The sequence below is a fragment of the Mustela nivalis genome, assembly GCF_964662115.1.
Source record: "Mustela nivalis genome assembly, chromosome: X".
NCBI classification, from domain to species: Eukaryota; Metazoa; Chordata; class Mammalia; order Carnivora; family Mustelidae; genus Mustela; species Mustela nivalis.
The window spans coordinates 122,960,000-122,987,369 of record NC_139040.1 but is presented as its reverse complement, the minus strand read 5'-3'; the positions used below and the strand labels follow the sequence as shown (position 1 = coordinate 122,987,369).

Here is a 27,370-nt window from a genome sequence, read left to right as displayed (position 1 = left end):
TTTCGTGTGCAGCCAGGGTGGTGAACCACCACTTCGATCTCCCGGAGTCTCACTTTCCTCATATGTAGCAAAAGATGTTGGTGTCCGATGAATCCCAAGATAATATGCTCTGAACTACAATCCTAAATTCTATTTCAGAACTACCAGGGTGCTTCCCCATCCACTCCTTTTTTCCACTGATGTAGCTACTTTAGGAAATATGTTGATTAACCTATTTTCCTTCCCATAGCATGTTTATAGCATCATTGATGTCTGTCTCCCTATCTATAAGTTTGGAAGGAAGAAAAGGGATTTTTCCCCTCCATACAAACAAAAAAATGAAAGAGACATTATTAACTCAATGTTTACTGAATGGAAAGAAAAGCACCATAATCTTTCACATGCTAGCTGAACTTGAATGTTCTATGGCATGAATTTCAATGCCATCTCATGTCTCTAATCACATCCCTTGAGCTCTTGGGTCCAAGTGCCATTGCTGCAGCTGGAATAAGCAGGACAGACACAGAGTTCAGCCAAACTATTTCCCCCCCTGTTTGTTTTTGAAAAAGAACATGTTTGGAACTCTAAAAAATAGTTCAGATCAGAATCTACGAAGTAAGCCTAGAATAGATTTGAGTGGGCAGATGAGCAGAGCAGAGGCCACAAGGCTCTCCCCACAGGCCAAATGCTGAGTGGAGTAACAGGAACACTTTGGCAGAGTTCTCTTCAAATGAGACACTAAAATTCCACGCTTGAGTTACTTAACAAAACCCTTATTGGATGATATGTAGCAAGTATTTTGCAGGTAAAACTGAGTGGTAAGAATAATTTAGATATACAGATTAGCAATGATCTAAAGAGACTCTTTCTAGCTGTTTGATAAATGGAGTTTTAAAAAAAGTTATCCTCGGCTAATATGATAGGTCTGGGCACTCAATTCATATATCACATGGAGGATAAGATATGTACTTGACCTCCACCAGCCAAAATATGATGTTTTTCAAAACTGTCAGCAGTGAAGAGAAAAGATGATAGAAGGAAACTCTGATCAAAGTCTGAATTTGGGGTCTAGGAACTTCCAGAATGTACCAAAAGCTTGGCAGGACTGAAGTGGAAAGTAGCCAGCAGTTATTAAAATTCACATGGAGGGCAAGTGACACTTGGTGCCATCAACAACTGCACGTGATCAGATCTCAGGGTGGAGAGAAAGGCAGGCCAGATAGAGGGCGCTGTCCATGGTGGAAAGAAGCAAACAGATGGAATGCTTCTACCCAGATTATGAATCAGAAATCATGGTGTCAGGAAGCAGAAATGAGGAAGCCAGACTCAAAGATTAGTCTCCAGAGGTTGAAGCACTCTGAGAATCTAAAGTGAGACAGGAAGTTACTCAGGATCCCAGCCACAAAAAGAGAGTGGTTAGTAAGGAAAGATCAGGGGATCAGGGCTTCTGGTCACTCATATAGTGACCAACTGTCCTGGTTGGTCTGGGACTCTTGGTTTCAGCACTCAAAATCCTGTACCCAGGGCAAACACTCAGACTTGGAAAAGCATAGACAGCAGATTACCCTATGGCTGTATAATCCTGAGCCAAGACCAGACATTTTCTGAATAAGAGGAGGCCTATTCTAAAGAAGATTACAAAAGGAAACAACTTATTTGAGGGAGAATGTCAGGGAAGGGGTAGGGAATCAAGAATGCTCCTTGTAACCACCATACCTAGCCATGGGATCTTCTAAATGTCCTTTCATCTTTGGAGACTCCAGTTTCTTTATGAGCAAAATGATTTGGCATTAAAGCAATGACTTTCAATCATTTTTATTTTCCTCTTGTGAAAGCAGCAGACTCCTTTCTTCAAATGAAATCTTACCCAGAAAGGAACATATACACGAGAGAAAGCAAAGCTGATGGGTTGAAGGCAGGTTGGGAGACCTGTAACCCAGACCACTTTGTTGTGCGCTCAGACCTCCCCCACTCCATGCCCAGCTAGCCTCTAAGGCATCTGCACCAAACCCACACAGTTCTGAAGAACAAACTTTTAAAACCACCAACTGGATGATCTTCAAGTTCTCTCTGGGGTCAGAAATCCCATGATGCTGCCTTACCCATCTGCAACATTATCACTATTTGTCAGAACTGGGTTAGCTGCCCCTGTTTTCAGAGTCCTGACCTCAACATCTCTCCCTCGCTCCAACACGCACACTACTCAGAACACGGTCAGGGAACCAGTGTGGTTGTGATCTGCTTACTCTCAAAGTCAAAGAATGCATAGGAAACTTAATGAAATGATCAGCTCTGGGTGGTGGGAATGCAGGTGACTGATTCCGCATAGTGTGTGTGTGTGTTTCTGTGTTTTCTACAATTTGGATATAATACTTATTTGATTTGGGCCAAACTCTGGGGCTTGGACATGCTTTGGCCTCATCCAATCTAATTGACCCACTACCTTCCTCTGCTCAGAGACTCTTTTTTCTTGACTCCTCCCTTTTGCCCTACATCCCTACTTTGACAGCGCACTCCCCCCACCCCCAGTTCCTCCTATATCATTTTCCACCTCACATTTCTTCCTCTTACTTTAGCTTCCAAAGTGAATTCCTTTTATTAGCTTTAATGTCCACTGCTCCCAGGGGGAGGATCCAACACTAAGATGTCACACTGTTTCCCGTGTATCTCCCTAGGAGCTAATTCCCTGGTGAAGTCTTCTTTCCCTGCAAATAGCTTAGTGATCATCCCAGCCTTAGGGGGTGATCTACTCCTCCCCAGTTCTGTTAACCTTGCAGGATGTACTGCCCTTTGAAAAGGACGTTCTGATAAAGGAGACAAGTCCTTGAATTTGATGACCCTGGATTGTTACATACTCATTTGGTCTCTCTCAAAGTAAAGACCTTCCTATTGAGCCTGAAACTATGTCAAAGGATGTGTTTCTCCCTTTGCCATGTACAGTAAAGTTTATGGATGGATACTGATGACTCTGTCACCTTAAAAGGATCAGGACCCCTGAGTTATTGTGTGACACAGACTGTACATTTGAAGGTAGTAGAAGAATTAGGTCTCAGCTGTTAACAAAAATATATTTGATTGCTTTAGAAAAAAATGCTTTACCAAAGCAAAATCTCTTACTCCAGTTTTTTTTTTTTTTAATTGGGGTAGCTGCTTACAAGGAACACTCCTTAGTCCAGCAACCAACACAATTTCAATCATTCCTATCTTCAATTACCTAGTACCTGACTCGTGCCTGACCTGGTTCTCCTGGTCTTTTGCTTTCAGCATTAATTTATGACCTTGCACTATCAGATCTGATTCTTTCTGATGTCATTTTACTGTTAATAACCCTGCGTATTACAAACTATTCAACCTTGCTACTTCCTCAAGAAAAGATGGTGGAGGATAAATCTGAATCAGAAAGAAACATTCCACCGCTGACTGATTTTTGTGACTTTCGGCTTATTACCTGAACTCTCCAAACCTTCTTTTTTTCATCTGTAAAACAGACAGTAAGAATTGCCTCATAGGATTGTTGTGAAGACTAAATTACAACGTTTATGAAGTAGTTGGCATAATATCTGCCCCCTAAAATGTGGTGACCATTACTTACATGGAACAGGGCTACTCAAGGTATGCTTCATGGACCAGTGCTAATTATTCATTACTGGTCTGTGATGGGGGAAAAAAAGGTACAGAAATTGAGAGTTAGCATTTAGAAAATTTTAGACTGGTAATTTTCTTAAAAAAGAAAAACGAGACCTTTTTCAAAGATACTTGGAGAAGCGCTGCTATAAATGGAATGGACCCTGGCTGGGAAATGTCTGATGTACAGCTTAGCATCTATCACCTGGAAAGACATTCTGAAGAAATATTACATGAGCTCTCCCTTTTCTGCTGGTCAATTACCTTCATGGTTTGGTTAATCCTTGAAAGTTTTCCCATCGCATCATCTCATTCATGAAGGACCTCTTTCCCTTTTCTGCTCATCTGTTGGTGTCTGTTAAGGAAACACAAATTAACGTTAACATTTGTTCAAAACATAACTCAGAAAATCTGTTTCAAAAGCACGCAGGATGCATTCCAAAGCCAACTGGCATTTCTGATTTGTTACTCGTGCCATTTCCCAAAGCTGTCAGGGGATAATTAAAAGTCAGAGGGGAAATTTAATCTTTTCATGTTAAGGTATGGTGGCTATAGGAGAAAGAAAGCATTAACATTTTCAGGGGAGGAGGGGAGAAGTGCTTGATTAAATCCAAAGAAAACAATCAATTCTCGGCGTATGCTGTGGTCACTTTATCCATTAGCTTCAGGACAAGAGCGGCATTTGGAGCAGTCTTTTCAAGGCATTGGCATCAGGCCATTCCTGAAGCACACAGTCATTATGGAGACATTTAATTAGTGCATTTTGCATGATTGCCTATGGACACAGGAGGGGCAATGTGCCATCTAGCCTGTTTAGGGTCAATTGATGGTTGGAGAGGAGGCCAGCCTGCAAAGTTATGATAAATTCTATGAGCTTAGGAACTTCATATTACTTCAATTTTTAATATTTCCCATGTCCAGAATGGGGCCTGCAACATAGTAGACATCAAAAGAATGCTAATTGAATGAATAAATGATTTTGAAGTCACCAAAACTAGTATCCCTCTAGAAACATTGTTCCATTGCTGGTTCTGTCCAGCATGCCTGGTCCTAGTAAAGGATAGAACCAGGATTCAAACACAGAACTGTCCAACTCCAGAGTTCAGTGCTCATTCTATTACAGCAAATTGCAAAGATGACACCAGAAATAAATGTCATGCCCTGCATAACTAGGGTGGCTCCAGAATGCCTGATCTGAGCTATCCCCACCCCAGACTCCAAGGGGCTGAATTACCCCTCACTTCTCTCACTCTTCTCTAAAGAGGGATACAACTGGTGTCTCTTAAGCTTATTACCAGGACAATTAAATTGGACCCTTCTACTGTGGGCAAAGAAGTCCTCCCTCCCTCTATCATCATCTCTGGGGTGTGTTCTGGCCATGTCTTATAGAACCCAAGCTGGCCCTTTGGGTTATAAAAGGAGACATTTTTGTAATAGATTGAAGCATAAAGTCAAAGTGGAATCTGGCTCTAAACATTCATTCCAGTATCACCTTTATTTATCCTCCCTGGACCAACAGCCTTGGGTACTATATGACCACTGAGCATCCTTCACTTGATTTTTTTTTAACACAACAAAAAAAATAACAATAGTGTTTAGTTTAAGTAAAAGTGATAGTACTTTGCATGTAAACTGACCTCCTTTCCTTGACCAGCCAAAATAATTTTAAGATGAGCTTTGTATTGTGCCCTGAAGGGTGTAAAATTCACACTGTTATATTCAGAGAGCAAAGGACTTTCAGACTAATAAAGTCTGAGTTCTTTGATTTGTCGTTAACAATCTAATTCAGTATTTTTAAAGGGGAGTTTGGAATTTAAAGGGTTATAAGAATTGGATCCAGGAGGAAAATAGGAATGAACACATGGGTTAAGATTGAAAGTAAATAAGAAAGGCTCAAAAGAAGAAGAAGTAAATCAAGAAACAATGAATTAAAATTTCAAATCCAGCTCCCTTGGTAGTGCCTCTTCCTGGACTGGAAGCTATGAGAAGTATGAAGAATGGAATTTATGTCATCTTTAGGTGTAATATGTCTTACCCTTAACTAAATAATTATATATGAATTTAAAACAAAGTGCAAAGTCATGATAGAGCATAGAGAACATGTGCTACACGTGATATGGGAAGAGAAGATAATGTTGAATCCCAGCTTGCAAAACAGGAAGGTGAAAGAGAATAGAAAAGAGGGTTAAAGGTCAGAGAGAAGAGTTTGGAGGTGATCTCATGGGCAATGATAGCTTGTATGGGAAGTGGTCCTAGCTTTGTATGGGAAGAGAGGGCATATTTGAATGCGTTAAATGGAGAGGTCTCCTAAAAGGACTACTTACAAAGATCTGTGTTCAGGATTAAAGAAAGCCAACTAGGAATGGTAAAACACTCAGGAGCCAACAACAGTAGGGAGCTGTTCAAGAGTAGAGCCATTACAGAAAGTTCTGGAATATAGCCATTTTAGGCTTGAAGTTCAAGAGTAGAGCCATTACTGGAAACTGGATAGAGCTGTAGCTTAAGAGAGCACTATCTTCCAGTAACTGTGATCTTTCTTTCTATTTGTTTTAATTGATATAAAGGATATATTTTTCTGGGTTTGTATTTCTGTGTTATAGTTTCAAGTTTTTAGTGTTTCTTTCCTGTTTTCTTTATCCATATTTTCTTTGTTTTGTGCTACAAAAGTTTAATTTGAAACGTCTATCCATTTTTTAAAATTGAAGTATAAATGACATATAACATTATATTAGTTTCAGATGTTCAGAATGATTTAGTATTTCTACATTGAGGAATGATCACAATAAGTCTAGTTAACATCTGTCACCATACACAGTTATAAAGAATTTTTCTTGTGATAAGAACTCTCAAGGTCTACTCTCCTAGCAACTTTCAAATATTCAGTATAGTATTATTAACTATAGTCATCATGTTGTACACTTTATCCCCATGAATTATTTATTTTATAAGTGGCAGTTTGTATCTTTTGACTCTCTTCAACCCATTTTACTCACTCCCTACCTCTTGCCTCTGGCAACCATCTATCTGTTCTCTGTATCTATGAGGTATTTTTAAATTTAATTTATTCATTTGATAGAGAGGGGGTGAGTGAGAGAGAGAGAGCATAAGTGGGAGCAGGGGGAGTGGCAGAGGGAGAAACAGGCTCCCCACTGAGCAGGGAGCCTGCCATGGGGCTCAATTCCAGGATGCTGGGATCATGACCTGAGCCCAAGGCAGATGCCCAACTGACTGAGCCACACAGGCTCCCCTATCTAATGAGCTTTTTTAAAAATTCCACATATAAGTGAGATCATACAATATTTGTCCTTCTCTGTCTGACTTACTTCATGTAGTATAATGCCCTTAAGTTAGATCCATGCTCTCACAGATGGTAAAATGTCATTTTTTATGGCTGAATAATAGTCCACTGTATAGTTTCTTTTTTTTTTTTTTGGAGAGAGAAAGAGAGAGAGAGAGAGCAAGTAGGGCATTGGGGAGGGGCAAAGGAAGAGGGAGAGAAAGAATCTCAAGCAGGCTCCATGTCCAGCGTGAAGTCTGATGTGGGCCTCAATTTCATGACCCTGAGCTCATGACCAGAGCCCAAATCAGGAGCTGATTAACTAACTGAGTTAATTAACTAACTGATTAACTAACTGAGCCAATAGGTGCCCCCCTGCAACTATTTTTAGGCAGACAGTGAGCTTGGAGGAGGGAGGGCAGAGAAAGAGGGAAAGAGAGTATCTTCAGCAGGCTCCACTCCCAAGCACGGAGCTTGGCTCAGGCCTCAATCTTACAACCCTGAGAACATGACCTTAGCCAAATTCAAGAGTCAGACACTTAACCGACTGAGTCAGCCAGGCACTCCCTATATTTTATATCCATTTTAAAATTGAGATATAATTCTCATATCATAAAATTCACCCTTTTAATATGCACAATTAAATGGTCTTAGTATATTTGTCAAGTGTTGGAGCCACCATCATTTACCTCATCATTTACCCACCAAAACCCCAAACCCATTAGCAATCACTCCCCATTTTCCTCTTCCTCGAGTTGCTAAAAACCAGCAGTCTGTGTTCTGTTTGAATATGACTTTCAACAGAGGAACAAAACCACTACCAAATTTCTGCTCAGCTGGGAGGGGCTGATGAAATAAATATTCCAACTTCTCTTTTCCTCCCTACTCTGATCTCCTGCTGGTACCTCCTATTGGCTGAAATAAACTGGAAGTCAGATGTCAATAAGGCCTCATTTGTGCAGCCCATTGATGCAGCATCCAGAGGCATAGAGCAGGATGAAGGGTGGAGAGGGAATCTGGAGGGACACAGAGGGAAAACACAGTGCCTAAAGGTCCTATAAATTCTTGATGAGAAGATGCTGGGAAGAGGATGTACTGAGAGATAGAACTGGAAAGTAAGGCGTGTGCAATCCTGGTACAAGGAACTGGGACTCCATGGTGAAAAAAAGAAACCCCTGGGGATAATGGGTCTATTTAACATAACAGAATCCAGGGGTCTGAAGTTCACAGTAAGACTGTTTTCAATGTCCTTATGTAACAAAAGATTAATCATGTATCCTTTCATTTTAATGTTTAAGTGGCTTCTGGAGACCCAAGAAAATGATTCATCATCCATTATTCATATTTCATTTTCATTCTTATCTGTATCAGTGTGACTTTGTATACATGACATTGAGGATTGCATTTATTCTTTCTTTATGGTACCCTATAAATAAATATAAAAGCTTATTTTCTAACTATATGATGGGAGCCTATACAAATAGATTTGTCTTGTATTTACTTAAAAACTGATTTAGTTTTGCAGTATAATTTGGCCTTATCTTCAAGGCCACTACAATCTATAACAAAAATAGTTTTTCTTAAAAGGAGAAAGATGAATGTTACTTGAATGTTTCAGTCTCTTGAGTTGATTACATTTCTTGTTGTGCTGGTCTAAAGCAAACACGACTCAATATTTTCCAGAGTCAGTCTTATGGTTACATTAAATTATCCTTAGGTCCCTTTAAAAATTCTATTCTGACAAGAAGACCTTTCCTTTGTGTCAATTGAATTCTCCCCCCATTCATATTTAGCAATTTATCTAAGTCATTTGGCATAACTATTAAACGTGTTTTATTATTAAAGTTAGTAACTTAAAACTTGAATAAGGTTTTCTTTCCAGAAGCACACATAATAAATGCCCATCTGAAAAATAATAGGATGTTGTTTTCTTCATCCACATATATTTTGTATATACTATTCATCATCATTGAAAAATGTGTTTTTCTTTCTTTTCCTTTCCTAAATCAATGTGAAATGTTGAATACAAATTATAATCCTCTCCTTAGAATGATTAAGGAGGCTATTATATAAATAGCTTCATGTGATTGTGATAATGAAAGCATTTATTCAAGAATAACAACTTAAATCTATTGGAGTCCTTGAAGTTTATATAGCCCTGTAACCCATGTCATTGGATTCTTGCTACAACTAGGGGCGGTAGACAGGGAAGGTGAAATTGTTTCCCATTTTGCTGAAGGGGAAACTGGAGCTCAGAGAATTAATAATTTGTCTGATTGTAGAGCTAATAAGCAGGGGTGCTAGAACTTGGATGCATATCTTCTAAATTTTCAAATAATATCATGTGCTATAGATGCATAAACCTGGAGGGACGCAAGGGGGTTTATGACAGATGAACATGTTTTTTAAAAAAATCTCTGTTGATGGAGATTCCACCCATTTTGTCTCTGCCTGGTGCAACAGCTAGCCATTTGGCAAAAATGCCCATCATTCATATATCCTAGACCCAGGGCCCCTATATGGTTGTCCTGGAAGGAAATAAAGATATGATGGCTTGTCATATTTTAGAAAATGAACTTTATTTTCTTGAAGGCAACAGTTAAATTGTCCTTTAACGTTCTCATATGACGTGAACTAATCTCAGCATCTTGGTCTCCAAGAACCTGGAGTTGGGAGCGGGGAGAGGGAGATGGAGAGGAAACACCTTTGATTCTCCAGTTGAAAATGTTCATTCAACTTTTTTTTTTAAGCATTTAAAAACTTGTTAGGATCACCTCCTGGCCTTCTACTCTCTCTATTATTCTTTCTGCTCATCTTCATCTTCCTTGATTTTTCTTTTTGTTTTGTACTAATGTGGTATCATACTATAGCTTTAATCAGATTGATTTGAGTACTATCATCCTGGCTCTCTCTAGTAAGATTTTCTTTGGCCTTACAACCTACTTTTGCCTGAAACTAATATATAATATTATTATTTGTTCATATTTACCTATTTCTATAGAAATTTCTATGTTTACTACTTTTTCTTGTATCTTATACCTTCCTTCTGGAGTCATTTTCCTTTTTCCTGAAATAGTCTTTCACTCTAAGTTTTATTTTTCTAGACGTTTCATTCTTTATTCCTTTCTGGATATTTCATTGTTAGTAAACATTCTCAGTTTTGTTTGTCTAGAAATACATTTATTTCACTCTTGTTTTTTTTTTTTTAAGAACTTGCAGATACATACTTCTAGGTTGACAGTTATATTCCCTCAGTATACTGGACAATTCATTTGTCTTCTCTTCCTTTTATTATTGCTAAGAATTCAGCTGTCCATCTAATTGTTGTCACTTAATAATTTTTTAAATTGATTTCTGACTGATCTCAAGGTCTTTTCCTTATTCTTTAGTGTCTTTAGTTTCACTTTAAGTACAATTTATTTATGTGTAGTAATTTTTCCATTTATTCTTGGATTTCACCATGGTTTCTGATTCTGATGATTCAAGTTTTTCATCAATTCTGAAAAATTTTAGCCATTGCTTTTCAAAAATCACTGCTCCTGAAATCTTTCTTTGAAACTCCCACTTGACATGTGTTAGATCCCCTCTCTATATCTTCCATGTTTCTTCCCTTTCATGTTTTCAAATTCTTGGTTTTTATCTGCTGTTTTCTAGAAAACACTTTTGGTTTATCTTCCAGTTTATTAGTTATCTCATAAGTTATACCTAATATAACATTTAAAGAGCTCATTGACTTTCAAGTGTGAATTATTATACTTCTCATTTCATGATATTCTATTTGGTTCTTTCAAGTTACTTATTTCTTACTATTTGTTTCTATAATTCTTAAGTATAATTAATACATCTGTTCTAAGTCTGACAATTCTAATGTCTGAAATATTTGACTGTCTTATTCTATTACTCATTGCTATTTCCAGCTCTTACTTAAGCATACCTTGTTTTGTCATATACTCTGTGATTTGTGTTTGCAAATCATTATATCCATTATAACTTTAGCTAAAGGAAGACTTTGAGGTGTGTGTTGATCTTCTTTTCTTCCAAGCAGATTAGCATTTCTTCCATGAAAGATACTTGAAGTCACCAACTTAGAACAACTTTAAATAAATTCCTGGCCTGAGGTGTTTGGATTATGAAGTTAGGATTACAAGCCTATATGATGTTTTCCTGTGGTTACAAATTCTCAAATAGTGTTTTAACTCCATTAAAAGTCAAGTTTTGGATAGGCACTGCTTCTGTGCTATCTCTCCTTTTGTATGGCTTACACAGAGGGTCTCCACATAGAACATCTACCTTGCCTGGGCTCTAGGCTTCTATCTTATTCTCTCTGTCCTCAGCCCCAGTCCATGGTGCCATTAAAACTGAAGCCATTAGTCTTGGGGATCAGAAGATACTTTAGAGTAGCTCTTGTCTTTAGCATTTGAATTTTACTCTGGATTCATGTGCTCTTGTTTTGGGTCTCAAAAATTTCTCTCAGTTCATGGCCTGTTCAACTTTACCATTATAAACACATTTCATCCACAAATCCTAGGTGTTTTATATTGAGAGGTTTTTCAGTCTATCTAATCTTATTTATTGCTTGAAATAGCACTCTGCAAATATTAATACTGGTAATCCTTTGACATGGCTCTTGAAGTTAATCTTCAAAGACAACTGCCCAATGAACCATACTTTCTAGTATTCACACCCTAAAGAAGTCTCCTTCAAGACTGAAACTGAACTTGCCGTGTGTAACCAGTAAAATGCAGCAGAAGTGATACAATATGACTTCTAAACCTATGTCATAAGTATGCTTGCAGCAGCATTTCCCTTGTTATCTTGGAATGCTCACTGTTGGGACATAGGTTTTCATAACCAAGGCACCAAAGTGGAAGAAGCCCAAGCCTCAGGGAAAGGCGCCATGTGTGGATCCTTTAGTTGGTCATTACAGCTGAGTTCCCATCCAGTACCCCATAACCAATATCAAATATGAATCATGTAATTAAGCAATCTTGGAAGTATGACCCAACTGAGTTCTCAGATAACTCAACCTCAGCTTCCATATAACACCTTTGAGAGATCTCAAACAAGAATGTCCAGATGAACCCACTCAACCTGTGAAAACTTGAGAGATAGTAATAAATTGAATTGTTGGTTTAAACAATAAAAGTTTTTGGATTGTTTATTACAGTCATACATTACCTAACAATGGTCAAATCTTTTTGGATTAAGATCCATTTTATCTCTTTTTTTAAAAAAATAAAGATTTATTTGAGAGAGACAGAGAGAATGCATGAGAAGAGAGAAGAAGAAGAAGACTCCTTGCTGAGCAGGGAGCCTGACTTGGGGCTCCATTCCAGGACCCTGAGATTATGACCTGAGCTGAAGGCAGACACTTAACCAACTGAGCCACCCAGGCGCCCCCATTTTATCTCTTTGAAGTGGCTTTGCAAATCTATGCTCTAATATGCTATATTGATATTATAGGATACTTTAATTTCCAAATTTTTAGAAGGGGAGCACCTAATTTTTGTTTCCATATATGATCTACACACATCATTTTATAACTATATGTATATGACAGTCACATAGATAATTAAAATAGAGAATATTTATTCAAGCTATTAATTATTTAAATGTGAATGACATTTAAAAACCTTAGAAGATAATATAGGAACACATCTTAATAATATCAATATTGATACTTTTTATATTACAAGACAATGATTGCAAAAATTATAAGGGAAAAATGTATTTTTATTACATTGATAATATCAAGAAAATGAAAGCTATCAATTGGAAAAGATATTTGTAAAACATACAATGAACAAATCAAGGTTATAAGAAAGATTTTACACAGAGGCACGTGGGTGGCTTAGTTGATCTGATTCTTGATTTCAGCTCAGGTCATGCTCTTGGGATTGTAGGATTGAACCCCATGAGTGTGGAGTCTGCTTGAGAGTCTGCCTCTGTCCCCTCTTCTCTCTCTCTCTCAAATAAATAAATAAGTAAAATCTTTTAAAAAAATTTTATACATAAATAAGGAAAAGGAAACCACCTAATGGAATAGTTTTCAAAAGAAATGTATTTTATAGGTAAAACACAAATGGTCAGTAAACACATTGAAATGGCACTCAAGGTCATTAGTAAATGCAAACTAAAACCACAGTGAGATGCTAGTTAATAGTCTCTGAATTGGCTAGAATTAAAAAATCTGACAACATCAACTATGAGTGAGGATAAAAAGAAATTATAACTTTCTTATGCTACAGAAAGAGTGCAAATTATTATAACATGGTAGGAAACAATTTGGCATCATCTAATAAAATTGAAGCTGTGCATACCTTAGGACTCAATAAATTTTCTTCCTCTAAATATGCATATGTACAGTAGAAGAAATGTGCAATAATACTATGCAGCATTATTTATCATAGCAAAAAATCTGGAATTAACCCAAAAGTCTATCAGCAGTAGAATGGATGGGTAAATTATGGAATGCTCACAGAATGAAGCAGTGTAGTGTGAAAATAAATGAATTCTTGCTATGTGTAATAACATAATATTGATCAAACAAAGCAAGCCACAGAAGAATACCATCTCATTCAACTGAGGTACAGTTTAAAGATTTTTTATTTATTTATTTGACAGATGGAGATCACAAGTAGGCAGAGAGGCAGGCAGAGAGAGGAAGGGAAGCAGGCTCCCTGCTGAGCAGAGAGCCCGATGCGGGGCTCAATCCCAGGACCCTGGGACCATGACCTGAGCCGAAGGCAGAGGCTTTAACCCACTGAGCCACCCAGGCGCCCTGAAGTACAGTTTAAAACATGAGAAATTAAACAATATGCGTGTATGTTTGTGTCTGTGTGTGTTAGAATAATAAATCAAAGCAAGAAAATGGTGACATAATATTCAGGATAGAAGTTAATCTAAGAGATGGAATATTCCATATATATTTTTATAAGCATATAATGTTTTATATTATACCATTTTCAAAAACCAATGGCTATGTCAATTAGCAGTGGAGTTGATTAGAAAGGGAGAAAAAAAGAAGTCTGAGAAATCAAATTGCAATCTAAGAAATGAGTAATGAGAACAGATAATATAAATATTGTTTCACAAATGGGCATTATGAAGTTGGAGATGGCTCTATCAGTCTATTTGAAATAGGTTCTACTCAACGTTTTCACATCTCAACCATTCAGTCAGATCCTATTAGTCTAACGTCGTATTTATCATGAAGCCTTCCCAGGCAATGTGCACCCAGGATGCTTAAATGCTGCTTAGCCAAATGGGTTTACTTGGCAGCTCGATAGCTGTATTTTCATTCTGGTTTGTATGTCAGGCTCTTAGGTATTATAGAGTTAATATGTCACATTCCTAATTAGTAACATATTTGGGACACTGATGAGATTAATTTTGTGGACGTGCCCATATCAGAACCAGAGTTTACACTGTGCAGAATAGATAGGTGAATGCTACGTTTTGAAGCTCTTGAGTGTTAGTAAGCTGATTTCCTCAGATGATACCCTGGCTGCGAGGCCCACTTCTATTGTACTTATTTTTCTTATCTTCACATATGGATCATAAGTCCCTAGAGGGTAGAAGTAATATCTTAAATTACTTTATCTCATCTTTATAGATGTATACAGTACTTTGTATATAGTAAATGCTTAATTATTATTTGCTGACTGGATGATTGGCGGGACTGTTGATTGGGTATGCACTACCCTGTTGGCTTTTATGCTGTGCTTTACAACAAGAGTAAAAATGTCATCATTGAGGAGCACCTGGGTGGTGCTCCTGGGTGGTTCAGTCAGTTAAGTGTCTGTCTTTGGCTCAGATCATGAACCTGGGATTCTGGGATCGAGTCCCACGTCAGGCTCCCTGCTCAGGGGGAGTCTATTTCTCCACTCCCTCTGTGTGTGCTCTCTTTCTCTCTCTAGCTCTCTCTCACTCTCAAATAAACAAATAAAATCTTGAAAAAATGTCATCGTTCAATATAATGAATGGAACTACACTTCAACTACCAAATGATAATTACCTACAGATGTAAAATTATTGCTATTGTTCAAGTTAAAATAATTCACTCCTTCAAAATCAGCTTCTTTTCAGTCTTCTGTGAACCAGAGGCATTTTGTGGGGAGGGGAGATAAACATTAATAAAACCAATTACAAAACTTTAAAATTTGAGAACTCTTTGAAGGACATGTTCAGCAAGGGTATCATGATAATGAAGGTGGGGTTGAGACAGTTTTCATGTCAGTGGTAGAACCTAGAAGATTCTAAGACAAGTGATACTGTAACAACCTTATTATTATTATTTTCATTTTTAGAACTGTAGCAAAGGAGGAACCTTTCTAATGCATTCAAGTGAGATTACGTTTGATTTATCCTTCAAATTATTGTTTGCCCACTTGATGTTTATGAAAAGAAATGCTGCATTTCTCACCTTAGCCAACAGAGAAGCAATCACTTGTATGAATCATCGCTGGAAATAGAAATTGTTTCAAGTGCTGGACACATTTGTGGTCTGTGAACACTGAACACTAATAAGCAGGAGCGTTCCAATCCCAAAATGATTTTTCTGACTTCTAAGTAATTTAATCCAGAAATGCTCTGGATAGACATCCAATTGCCTGCATGAAACCTGGAAGAAAAGCGATTTCATATTAAGACTTCACGGCCTTGAAGCTTGCCTTTCTGCATGCTGAGCATCTTTATCCATTCCAAAAGATAAAGGAGAGAGAGGCAAACTGGATTTCTAAAAATGAAAGAGAATAAATGCAGGGCGAATCAGCTCTTTGGCATCCTTGCTCGGTGGATAATGCTGGCCATTGAAAACTGCTATAAATTCATCAGGACTAGTGCTTCTGGCAGCCTGCACAAATCAACATGAACTATGCTTCGGTTTTCACCTTACATTTTAAATGCCCATCCTCCTAGCAACTTATTTAATCCAACAAAGTGGGCTCTAGAGTGTTCCTTTCATTTCTAACACAAGCATTGCGAGGGAATAAAGAACATATGGGCCAGTGAGTGGCCGTGAAAGTTGAGAGCAATTTGTTGACCCTGCAGTGGTAGGTTAGAGATCTCAGACTCAAGAGGTAGACTCGCTACCTGACTCCTGAGATATTATATATAGTCAAACAGTGGCAGTCCTTAATCACTCATCTTACAAGCCACATGATTTAACAAATATCATAAAGACCACACACCCCCATATCAGAGGATTTTCTCATCCAGAAATCCATCCTGATCCAGGGCCCTATAGTAAGAAAGGGTGTGTTTGAGGCAAGAGAATCTCTCTTAAAATTCTGAAGGTGCATTTTATCAAGATGAAATTGACTTAATCGTTCTCTGTGAGGAAGCATCCTCAAGAAACTAAAGATATTGTAAAACAACTTTTTGCCCTCTCTGATTTGCCACAAGCCTCTGCTTCTTGGGGGTCGTCAATTGGAGATTAACAAAGTCTTTCTTAATTCTATTTCTTTTAAAATGGAGGAAAAAAATGTGCATACTTGAGGGCGATCATCTTTGTGCAGGAAGGCCCATAAGAGTTCACAAGGAAACCTGACACAGGATATTGATATATTCGAGATCTTTGAACTCCTTCACTAATGAAATCAACTTTGAGACTCTTAATATTGGGCTTTTCATTTGTTATTTCTGGGTAACTGGATCTCAATATAAGGGAGACCAAAATGCCTTCAAGAAAGGGCACTAGCCTGGTGGTGAGTATTAAGGAGGGCATGTATTGCATGGAGCACGGGGTGTGGTGCATAAACAATGAATCTTGGAACACTGAAAAAAATAAAATCAAATTTAAAAAAAGAAAGGGGCACTTATTACAATGGAATAATAAACATAGCAATTAAAAATAGCTTAAAAATAGGTATATAGTAGGTTTTCAGTGATTCAGAAATAAGATCAGTCATACATATAATGAGAAATAAGTCTGTTTACTTGGGTAGTAAATATAGAAAGTATGACTTTGTCACTTAATGATCGTGTGAATGTGGGACAATTGATCAATGTACATGAACTTTAGATTCCTCATTGGGAAAAAAATGGTGACTAATCATTGTTCTGCCTGCCACATAGTATGAGTATTTTAAAAACTGTAAAGCATTTTATATGTTAGAAGTTTGTCAGTGTTAGTAAATGATACTGATTTTTCAAACAATGCTGCTGTTCATAAGACATTTGTTTATATCTATTTAAAAATTTTTAATACGTAGCATCATAAAGACCAAATATTGTATGTTGATCTTTATGACATTATAGGATGGGTCAGAATCTTTTCATTGCTCTGATAAGAAGAGTACAAAATGAGGGTGCCACATGCCTCAACAAATTGTAATTTGGTGATTTAGAAGCATAGGTGCTTTCCACTTCAGGATTCCACTGCATTGCAAATAAGACCTTTTCTAAGCTCCCAAGAGTTACTGTGTTTGAAAGTGGAACTGTACAGGGATAAAGTCAAAACATGAATTTTAGCAGTCAATAGATGCTAAGAACTTAGCTATGATTTCATATGACTTTCAAGAGCATTTCATATAGTATTTTACATAGCAATGTTATCATCTATAATTTACATATGATGAAAATGAGGCTCAGAGGGATTAAATGGCTTACCCAAGGTCACATAATTGATCAGTGTTAGAGTGGGAACTGGAATCAAGGATATCAGATTCCTAGTCTCTTATCTGTACTTTCATCTCATGCTATAGACTCATGAGCCACTCAACTTGGTTTCCTGTCAAATAATCATAGTTCTTCATTTGTTAATTTCATATAACAATTAATTTTTGACAAAACTATACTTATTTAAGTATACTGTTCTGTTTAAGCAGACTTCTGGATGCATTTTAAAAATTGTATCCTAATCATCATCAAAACCATTGTGATTATTGTCATTATCAATGAACGCAGGAGGGTACAATGATGATCTAATATAGATGCTGTCCCTGTCCATTACAAAGTTCATCATTTAAACAATTAATGATACATATGTATACATGCAATGGTGACAAGCTCTTTGACTCAGAGTTGCTGAGTACTAAGGAAGACTATCATAGGGAGAGTTGACAGGTCAGGGAAGGCCTTCTTGAGGAAATAACATTTGGGCAAAGATTTGAAAAATAAGTTGATATTAACAAGACAAAATGAGAGGCATAAGCATTCCTTGGGATTAAGCAATAAGGTAAGCATGAGGGACTAAAAAGACACCAATATAGCTATAGGGGAAGAAATGAGATGAGTAGGGGATGAGGTGAAGGACAATAGAGGCATGCCAGACCATGTGAAACTTTCAGGTCACATTAGGTAGGTTTTTTTGTTTGTTTGTTTTTGTTTTACCCAAAGATCAGCTGAAAGCCACAGTATTAATCAGGCATATGATATAATCAGATTTTTGACTTTTAAACAACTACTCTGGCTAGAGTGTATATAATGAGGTGGAGGAGGATCAGCTATTGGATCAGGTAGACTTGTCAGGCAACTATTATATTGTATTGCTACAATACAGAGAAGAGATAAGGAATGCTCAGCTGGGGTTGTGGAGGGTGAGATGGAGAGAAATGGGCAGATTTTGGAAACATATGAGGGATGAAGTCAATAGGGCTTGGTGAAGAACTAAATATGGTGGGTGCTGGAGAAGGAGTCTTAGAGATGATGCCTTGGCTTTTGGGCTTTTGGTTGGCAACAATGAAAGAGCCACAGTAGAATAGGAATGGATTTGGAGGAAGTATTAAAAGTTGATTTTGACATGGGGAATTTGAGGAGCATTTGAGACATTCAATAGGAATTGTTTAGGAAGCAATTCGATATACAGGTCTGGATAGAATATATATATATATATATATATATATATATATATTTGTGTGCCATCTGTGTAGGAGCATAACAGAAGGCATATACATGCAAAATATTGTCTGAGAGAGTATAGTATGAGAAGAAGAGAAAACCTAGAATGTAGCCTTTAGGAAATCTAACTTTTATAAGCCAGGTAGAGTAGGATATGCCAGCCAAGAAGACAGAATAGAAGGCAAGCTAGGAGTACGCTGCATCATGAAATCAAAGAAAGAATGTACTTCAAGAGAGCAGGATGGTGGTTGCTAGGGACAAAGAAGAGGAGGGAAATGTGGGAGTTGTTATTCGATGGGTATAAAGTTTCAGTGATGCAAGATGAGTAAGTCCTAGAGATCCACTATACAATATTGTGCCTATAGTTAACAATATTGTATTGCACACTGAAAATCTGTTAAGAGAATAGATCTCATCTTAAATCTTGTAACCACAATAAAATAAAAATAATTTTTAGAAAAGAAGGGATAAGAGACCAATAATGTTCAGGGCCAAGGAAATGTTAAGCACGATGACAACAGAAAAATATCCTTTGGCCTTAGTTACAAGGGATTCATTGTAAGACTTAGTGGGAGCTGTTTCTGTGGATTGATAGAGCTGGAATCCAAGTTGAAAAGAGCTGAAAAAGTAAAACAAGGAGGCTGAGACACCTGGCTGGCTCAGTTAGTTAAGCGTCTGCCTTCAGCTCCTTCATGATCCTTCATGATCCTGGAGTCCTGGGATCTGATCTAGTCCTGCATCGCATCAGGCTCCCTGCTCAGCCAGGAGACTGCTTCTCTTTCTGCCCTTCAACGTGTTTGCATGCTCTCTCTTAAATAATAAAAAAATAATATAACAAAAAATCTTTAAAAAAATGAGGCAGCTGGCGCACCTGGGTAGCTCAGTAGGTTAAAGCCTGATCTCAGGGTCCTGGGATTGAGCCCCCCATTGGGCTCTCTGCTCAGCCTGCTTCCCTACCCCTCTCTGCCTACTTGTGATCTCTCTCTCTCTCTGCCTGCCTCTTTGCCTATTTGTGATCTCTGTCTGTCAAATAAATTTAAAAAAAAATGAGGAGCCGAGACTAGATCCCCTTTAAAGTGCCTTCCAACTTTAAAATAGTAAATGCTGTGATTTCATGCTGCTGGCCAGAGCTTCTCTTTGTTACAGGTTTCCCTACTCACCCTACTCCTGGCTAATAAGAAGACTCTACCATTGAATGAAATAATTTGCAAAGACCATATTACTTTAAGCACCATTACAACCTCAAACAAACTTGGGACAAATCATTCTCTTCTACGTTTACATATGTATTTTTTCTTTTTTAAAAATTTCATTCATTTATTTGACAGACCGAAATCACAAGTAGGCAGGGAGGCAGGCAGAGAAAGGGGGAAGCCGGCTCCCTGCTGAGCAGAGAGCCCCATGCTTGGCTCTATCCCAGGACCCTGAGATCATGACCTGAGCCGAAGGCAGAGGCTTAACCCACTGAGCCACCCAGGCGCCCTATTTTTTTTTTTCTTTTGAAAAGAATCTTGAACACAAAAACTTCTTACATGATTTTCCCCATAGCACCAGTTGAAGAAACATATTTCCAAGAATTGGTTTTATTTTTTGGGTCAGGACTGCAGGGATAAAATCAGGTCTAGAGTTTCCATGTGGATGAATTTGAAAGTGAACAGATTCGAAGCTGCAGTCCAGGGTTGTCTCACACTACACTATACTATTTTCCTTTTAAATTGAATCACCTTTTCTGGGCTTTGAGAACTAAGAGAACACATCCAAAGAATTGATTTTGTATGTAAGCAGAATGCTTGGGCATTTGCTGCTTTTCATCTAAAGAGAGATTCCTATATTCTCATTCTTTTGGTAGGAAAGAAATCTAATAAAAGGTCATATAGACCATTGCTACTCAGAGTGAGATCAGTGGACCAGCAGCATCAACTTCAGCTAGGAATTTGTTAGAAATGCAGAATTTAAGGCACCACCTCAGATCTACTAGATCAGAATATGCATTTTAACAGGATCTTCGGGTGATTTATATTAACATTAAGAAGTGAAAAGAACTTGTGATGTTTTTCTCAGAAACTACTTTTTAAAAATATAGAATCCTTTGTTACTCTGCTATGATATTTAATTAATCCAAGGACAGATTAGTCATTTATGGACTAAAAACTAATTATTTTGTTTTAAGATTAAGACCTGCAGCAGAGTGCCAAGGTGATTAAAGAGATATATTTTACAGGCAAATAGCTCATCAGCTCATGGTAGAACACATATTTTTCATTTCTCCTTACCAGAAGCTGCTAATTACTTGCATTGGACTATTTACTTTTCCTCTTTTAGTAATAATAATATTTGTAAATTTACTTTGAAATAGCAAGATTACCTGTCATGATTTTGTATAGGTTTTATAAACTTTCACTATTTTCTGTCTCCTTAGCCAGTTTAGGAGAACATCTACACTTTATTGCATGGCCCTCCTTGGTGATTAACATCTGGAATGGACAGCTGAAAACTGTTCAACCCTCAGTCTCACCCTTCTTTTCTGTTTCTTACGTGAAACCCTACTCTAACCTTTAATCAGGGCAAAAAAAGATTGCTACTGCCCCCTGCTGGCCCGTTTTATTTTTCCTCCTCTACAGATTGAATAGGATGCCCAAGGATTTTGAGCCGCGGAAGAAAGCTCAGCGGAAGGGACTTTCCTTAGTAGAGAGGTAGAGATCCTTTGGGAACAGGCGGCTAAAATCAAACGAAAACACTCAATGGGCGAAGAAGACATAAAGGGCTTCTAAATTAAATTATTGATCTTCAAGAGTCTTTTTCTGCACACGGACTTGTCTATACCAAGGGAATGTCCCCTTCTCTGCAACACAGGACTCCTCTTTTGCCTTTAGATTCCACTGACAAGGAGTGAACTACCCACTCCCCTATTATAATTTCAGTACTCTGGATTCTGTTTTCTGCTTCCCCCAATTCCCCTTTCCCACTTCTTGACCGTATTCCCTTTTCTGCTTCAAACTCCCGTCCCGCCCACCTACCAACAGACTCTCATTTCTAGGGGTCAGACCCTAATCTTCTCCACCCTCCCTGTCTACCTGTCTGTTCTCTCCTGATTGTCATCGCATCCCCATTTAGCACCCTTCCCCTGAAGAGAAAGCCACACTTTGCCTTTGAACATCAGGCTTGTCCCCTCTTGAATGCCTCTCCCCGACCCCCGCCCCAAGCGACTGAAAAAGGAAACATGCGCACTTCAGAGCTAGGAGCTGTCCGAGTGCTGAAATTTATAGGCTGGGTAAAATCACGTCTCCAGTCTTTCTGTAGCTCTCATTCCAGCACAGGATCTCAGCAATTTTGCCCTCTTCCCCTGTGCCCACTCTAGCGCGCAGAGTCCTTTCTTCTATCTCATTTACAACTTCTTTTAAAAAGAGAACATTTTCTAGAGAAAAGGGATTTGCTAAACAGAAAGGACATAAAACAAAAGCCACAGCAACCCGACTTCCAGCATGGCATTGTCACCAGCCCCCTTTGCATGGTGATGCGATTAAGGTAGCGGCATTTTTATTATTCAGGAAAAGCAGCTGGGGAATCCATCAGTTCTAAGGCTTTGTCTTTCCTCGGTTAACTGATGGTCCTGAGCCCCGGTTTGACCTGACCATGATGCCTAGGACTGGCACTTTTTGTTTTTTCTCAGCAAACTGTACAAACCCAAATCTCTTTTTGATTTTCAAGGAAACTAGATTCCTGCCAGATTTCGAATCTGGACAATAAATAGATACTTTGTCCTAGCTTCTTTCTGGAATCATTTCGGAGATATTTTCCACAAGCATCACAGAAACAGGAATGAACCGGCAGCTAGTGAACATTTTGACAGCCTTGTTTGCATTTTTCTTAGAGACAAACCACTTCAGGTAGGTGAAACGACTTTGCATGCTGATATTTTCCCCCATGAAAACTGTTTGAAAGAGAATGTGTCATACATTTTAATCTATTTTTCTATGCCCTGGACCATATTATTTTAATTTTAAAGAGGAGAGTTATATTTCTTTTGTTCTTTTAAAAGGCGTAATTATGGTGGGAGGGTGGTAAATTTTCAAAGGCAAGTTTTACGATCCATAACCCCACTCTATGCATTTCAACACATTTTCACAGGCAATGTGATATTAAGGAAGTCTAATGAGTTGCATGCTCTTTACATTTCTATATAATGATGATTTTTTTTTTTTTGCTTTCAAATTCCTCTGAAAGTCATTTAAAATGGTTATTGGATGCAATGCTTCTCATATGGTGGAAGTGATTGGATTAATTTACAAGGAGCATAATCATTTTATATAAAATATAAAAGAATCCCAATTCTTAGTCAACTTGAAACTTCTATTGTATTTCGGCAACTAGATGCATACTATGAGCACTACAATTCAGGAAATTTCTTGAAACATCAAAAATATTTAAAATCTCATTTTACCACTATGTTCCATTGCTCAGTATATTTGGAAACTGAATGCCTACCAAAATTTAATTAATATGACATGCTTGTATTTATCTTTGCATGAGAAATGGACTGTGCATAATTAAAATAAGTGGCAAATCATTATTTGCATGTGTGTATTTTCTACCTAGTTTATAAGTTGTCAAATCAGTTTATACTTCAAATTATCAGATGATTACCAGTAAGTGAAATAGCCATCCTAATGGCAGAGGTTCTAAGACAGCATAGAGACAGGAGATGTTCATACCACAAAGTGTAGGACTCTTCATTTAATTTTCACTAGATTTCATGGTATTTTTTTTACAGAACCAAGAGAAATGGAACATATAGCTAATGTTACGAGTACTGGGAAACCCCACTATGTTCCTTTCAGGCTCACACCTACTATGATTAAGAAAAACCATAGGCTGGGTTTCATTAGAAGCATCATCACCATCATCATCATCATCATCACCTTCATTACCACCACCACCACCACCATCATAATTAAATAATACTTGATTAATCAGATGAATCTGCATATGGGAATGTGAGTATTTTTAGATGACTGTATCAATTTTTAATTCCTACCAAATGTTTAAATCCTCTGCACTTAATACTTTGCATTTAATACTACTTTGAAAAACTGGCAAAAATGTGGTGTTTTCTCAGTGACAGAATTAACAAGATTATTTGTTAAACTATTAAAAATAAAGCTTGTCAAATAATGCCTTAGGGAAGAAATAGACATTCAGTCAACCACTATGTATTGTGAAAGTATTCATTTCACTACAAACCAAATAAGCTCTTTTTATAAGCCCTTTAAGGAAAATGAAAATATGAGAAATTTTCCAATCACATTTAGTGTTTGTGATAATGCAGAAGAGAAAATGATTTAGAAGTTCTTTTTCATGACTACTTTACTGGAGAGTGAACAATTTAAATGCTAATATATAAATAACATCTGATAAAATAATAGAAGTACACACACACTTATTGTTGACCTATTTTAGAAAGAAGTTAAATTTCCAAGTGAAGCCTTTCTTTTAGACAATGCATTGAAAATTATTAATAGTTGATAGCCGGAATAGAATCTAGCAGGTGAGAAAATAAGCAATGGAATAATTAGTTCTCTGTTCACTTTGTTCTGCCCATCTTATTATATATTTCCAGTAAAAAGTAGAGGATTTATATTAAGGGCTAAAATGCTGGAAGAATTGTTTGAGAGTCATGGGGGAATGATTTTAAGACAATCACATTTTAGAAATTATCATCTTCATTTCTCTGATGAGTCTAGAAAGAAACAGCTTTAACTATATGTCCATAAAATCTACAAAATAAGCTATGCGTGTAGTATCATCTTAAACATCTTTATGGCTATAGTTTGGACATCTGGGAGATATGACTCAGGATTTCTAACTCTCATCATTTAAAGTTAACTTTAGAGAATGTAAAAATTCTGAAGTTGACCAAAGAGTTTTTAATTTTCTTTTTCTTCTTACTAACATAACACATATATTAACAAAACATGATGTCAAACATTCTGTGAGCCTTAGCTCTCGGGCATCGAGAATGAAATTGTTGCTAAAAAAAAGTTGATGATGTGTTTAGGACGGCTTTCTGCAAAGACCATGACTCCAGGTCTGGAAAACAACCTTCGCAGACCCTATCACCTTCAGATTTCTTGGACAAATTAATGGGAAGGACATCAGGATACGATGCAAGAATCAGGCCAAATTTTAAAGGTAGGGTCCAAATAAATTTATGTTAAGCCTATGGGAAATCTAGGTGTTTGAATAAACTGAAATAACTTTTAAGGGCTTTTTATCATAAAATAATGTAGTATTCATTTCATTTGGCATTATTTTGAGATAGCCAATTTAATAGTTTAAATATTATATATTGTTTGCCTCTTTTGAAAACTTTTCTCATTAGTATTCTATTCCACAAAGAAAACTAATGTCAGAGATTATTGCTACATTCCCTTTTTTGATCCTAAGTGGGAGTATGACTGGAAATGACTCCAAGAGTAAATGATGGATTTGACATTATATGTGTGTCTACCAGGAATCATTCAAGATTCAATAATTATTCAAAATCTTTGGTTTCCGTTTTGAATACCTACTCCCAAAGTGATGCTTGAATCTCAATATAAAACATGCCATTTTACACACTTTCAGGCCTCTCTCATTTCTCAACATTGTGGCAAGAGGCTCTAATTGAATACATCAGAAATTTTTGGTTTTCTTTTGTTTAAACATTTTAATAGTTTATTTGAAATTGTTTATCTAAAATTAACAAATACAGAATTGTAAAGTACACATGTCAAAGATGGTGGATACTTTCTTTGTTCAATTGGAAGCAAACCAAAAAGTTTGATATTTTTGTTTATTTAATGTTATAAAAATGTAACTAATCACCTGTAAAAGTATTTTTTATCTTTGATTTATTTTTATACTAAATAAGAACCAATTATTAATGAATGAATTATTTTTGATGTTTTGATTTCTAAATACATATTTTAAACAATTGCGTTTTATCTTGTAATTTAACATAGTGCATTGTGGAGTGCTTATAATATTTTACAAAAGAAGAATCTTATAATATTCTAGATATTATGTTGTAATTCCATTGCTTTGGTTTTGCTTATTAGCGACTTAATTGGATTGCTTTCTTTGAGTTTTGATTAATTTTTACTATTGGCAAATATGAGCATGAAAATTAAATTCTAGATTCATTTTAGCTTTAAATGCTACAACTCTGAATATACCCAGCTAAGGGCACATTTTATAAAGAGTTATGTCATAATTTTGACAAAACAAGTATTTCTGATTTATAGAGTATTTCCAAAAGAAACAGAACTAAATTCAAAGCTTGATATTCCTGAAAACAATTTTCATGCTTATCCCATTTCATACTAATTTTGTAGTCATTGCTTTGGAAGTCAATATTTGAAATAAAATCCTATGAGCAACATATTGAGAATGAGCTTTCAATGGGACCACTCATTCTTACATCTATTCACTTAGTCATTCAACAACTTCTGAGTCTGAACTATATGGGAAGTCAACTACTGCATGCATTGAAAAGTTGAGAGATGAAACAGGTTTGGGTGCTACCGTCAAAAATTTTAGTGGGGAGGGTGGATGTTACATGAATATTTATAAAGTAATATATATTATGACATAGAAATAGTTAAGTAGTTAATAGTTAAGTAACATGAAAAAGTACAGATAAAATGCTACAGGATTCCAACAAATGAAGAGATGATTTCCTGTTAAGCTATTCATGGAAGGTTTCATAGAGAAGGCCCAGAGATGGAAAATCATTTCAAATTTATGTGGATCTTGTTTAATAGCAGCTATTATTCATTATTTTCTAGAAGTCACTTTCAAAAGTGGAGAAAAATGCAGAGTAATAAACAAACACCCATGTTGTCATTTGCTACTTTAAATGACCGCACAGAATGAGCAATCAGTTTCACAGAGCTTTTTTTCTCATTCTTCTGGGGATGTCACCCTTTGGAAACAACACTTCTCATGATTCTAAAGGATAAATAAATGGTGAGATTATCAAGTATAGGAAAGCATGGCCATGTTTTTGAGATTTTTTCCACTGCTTAAAGACCCGAGCACAGGATGCTTTAAAGACTTATAAAAGGGAAATGGGGTAGATATCCTTTAAGATTTGAACATGAATGGATTTCACTGAGTTTTGTCTCCTACTCCCTTTAACTCTCCACCTCAATGAACCCTGATCCTCTTTCATAAATTTTGTTTACATGAACCAGTTATAGAAGATTAATTACATAACAGCTCCCACAATTCTCTTTATTCAGGGAATCTTGGCTCTTCCTGGATATAAAACATTCCCCATTATTTTAGAGTAAAATAATTCTCACTTCTTGGTATTCCCATTAAAACTTCATATGTCTAATATGGTTCTTTTGCATATTTATGTTTTATCAACCCACCCCACACTGCATCTGAGAGGGGAGGGTTGTGTACAGAGTTATATATAGAGAGAGTTATATATATGCACACACAGACAAACACAAATATGCACACATACATAATATAGGTAAAAGAAGTCATCTTTTCTCTGGAATGAGGATATAAGGACCAAGAAAGAGAGGAAAATGTAGATCACTTATGAAGATTAGTGCGACCAATTAGTTGTAGTAGGGTAGGAAGTTTTGAGGAACC

At 36.9% G+C, this 27,370-nt stretch overlaps 2 protein-coding genes across 3 annotated transcripts in view; one reads left to right on the top strand and one right to left on the bottom strand.

The window, feature by feature from the left end:
- FANCB (FA complementation group B) overlaps positions 1-27,370 on the bottom strand; it is a 366,354-nt gene that overhangs the window by 11,868 nt on the left and 327,116 nt on the right. The window contains exon 13 of the mRNA XM_082717012.1: positions 3,868-3,958. The gene's annotated coding sequence lies outside the window, so the exon portion shown is untranslated. The remainder of the gene's footprint in view (positions 1-3,867; positions 3,959-27,370) is intronic.
- Positions 22,019-27,370, top strand: part of GLRA2 (glycine receptor alpha 2) — a 180,270-nt gene continuing 174,918 nt past the window's right edge. For both annotated transcript variants that reach the window (XM_082717025.1, XM_082717024.1), the window contains exons 1-2: positions 22,019-22,608; positions 24,777-24,910. In XM_082717025.1, coding sequence (XP_082573151.1) covers positions 22,541-22,608; positions 24,777-24,910 — 202 coding nt within the window. In that variant the 5' untranslated portion in view covers positions 22,019-22,540. The remainder of the gene's footprint in view (positions 22,609-24,776; positions 24,911-27,370) is intronic.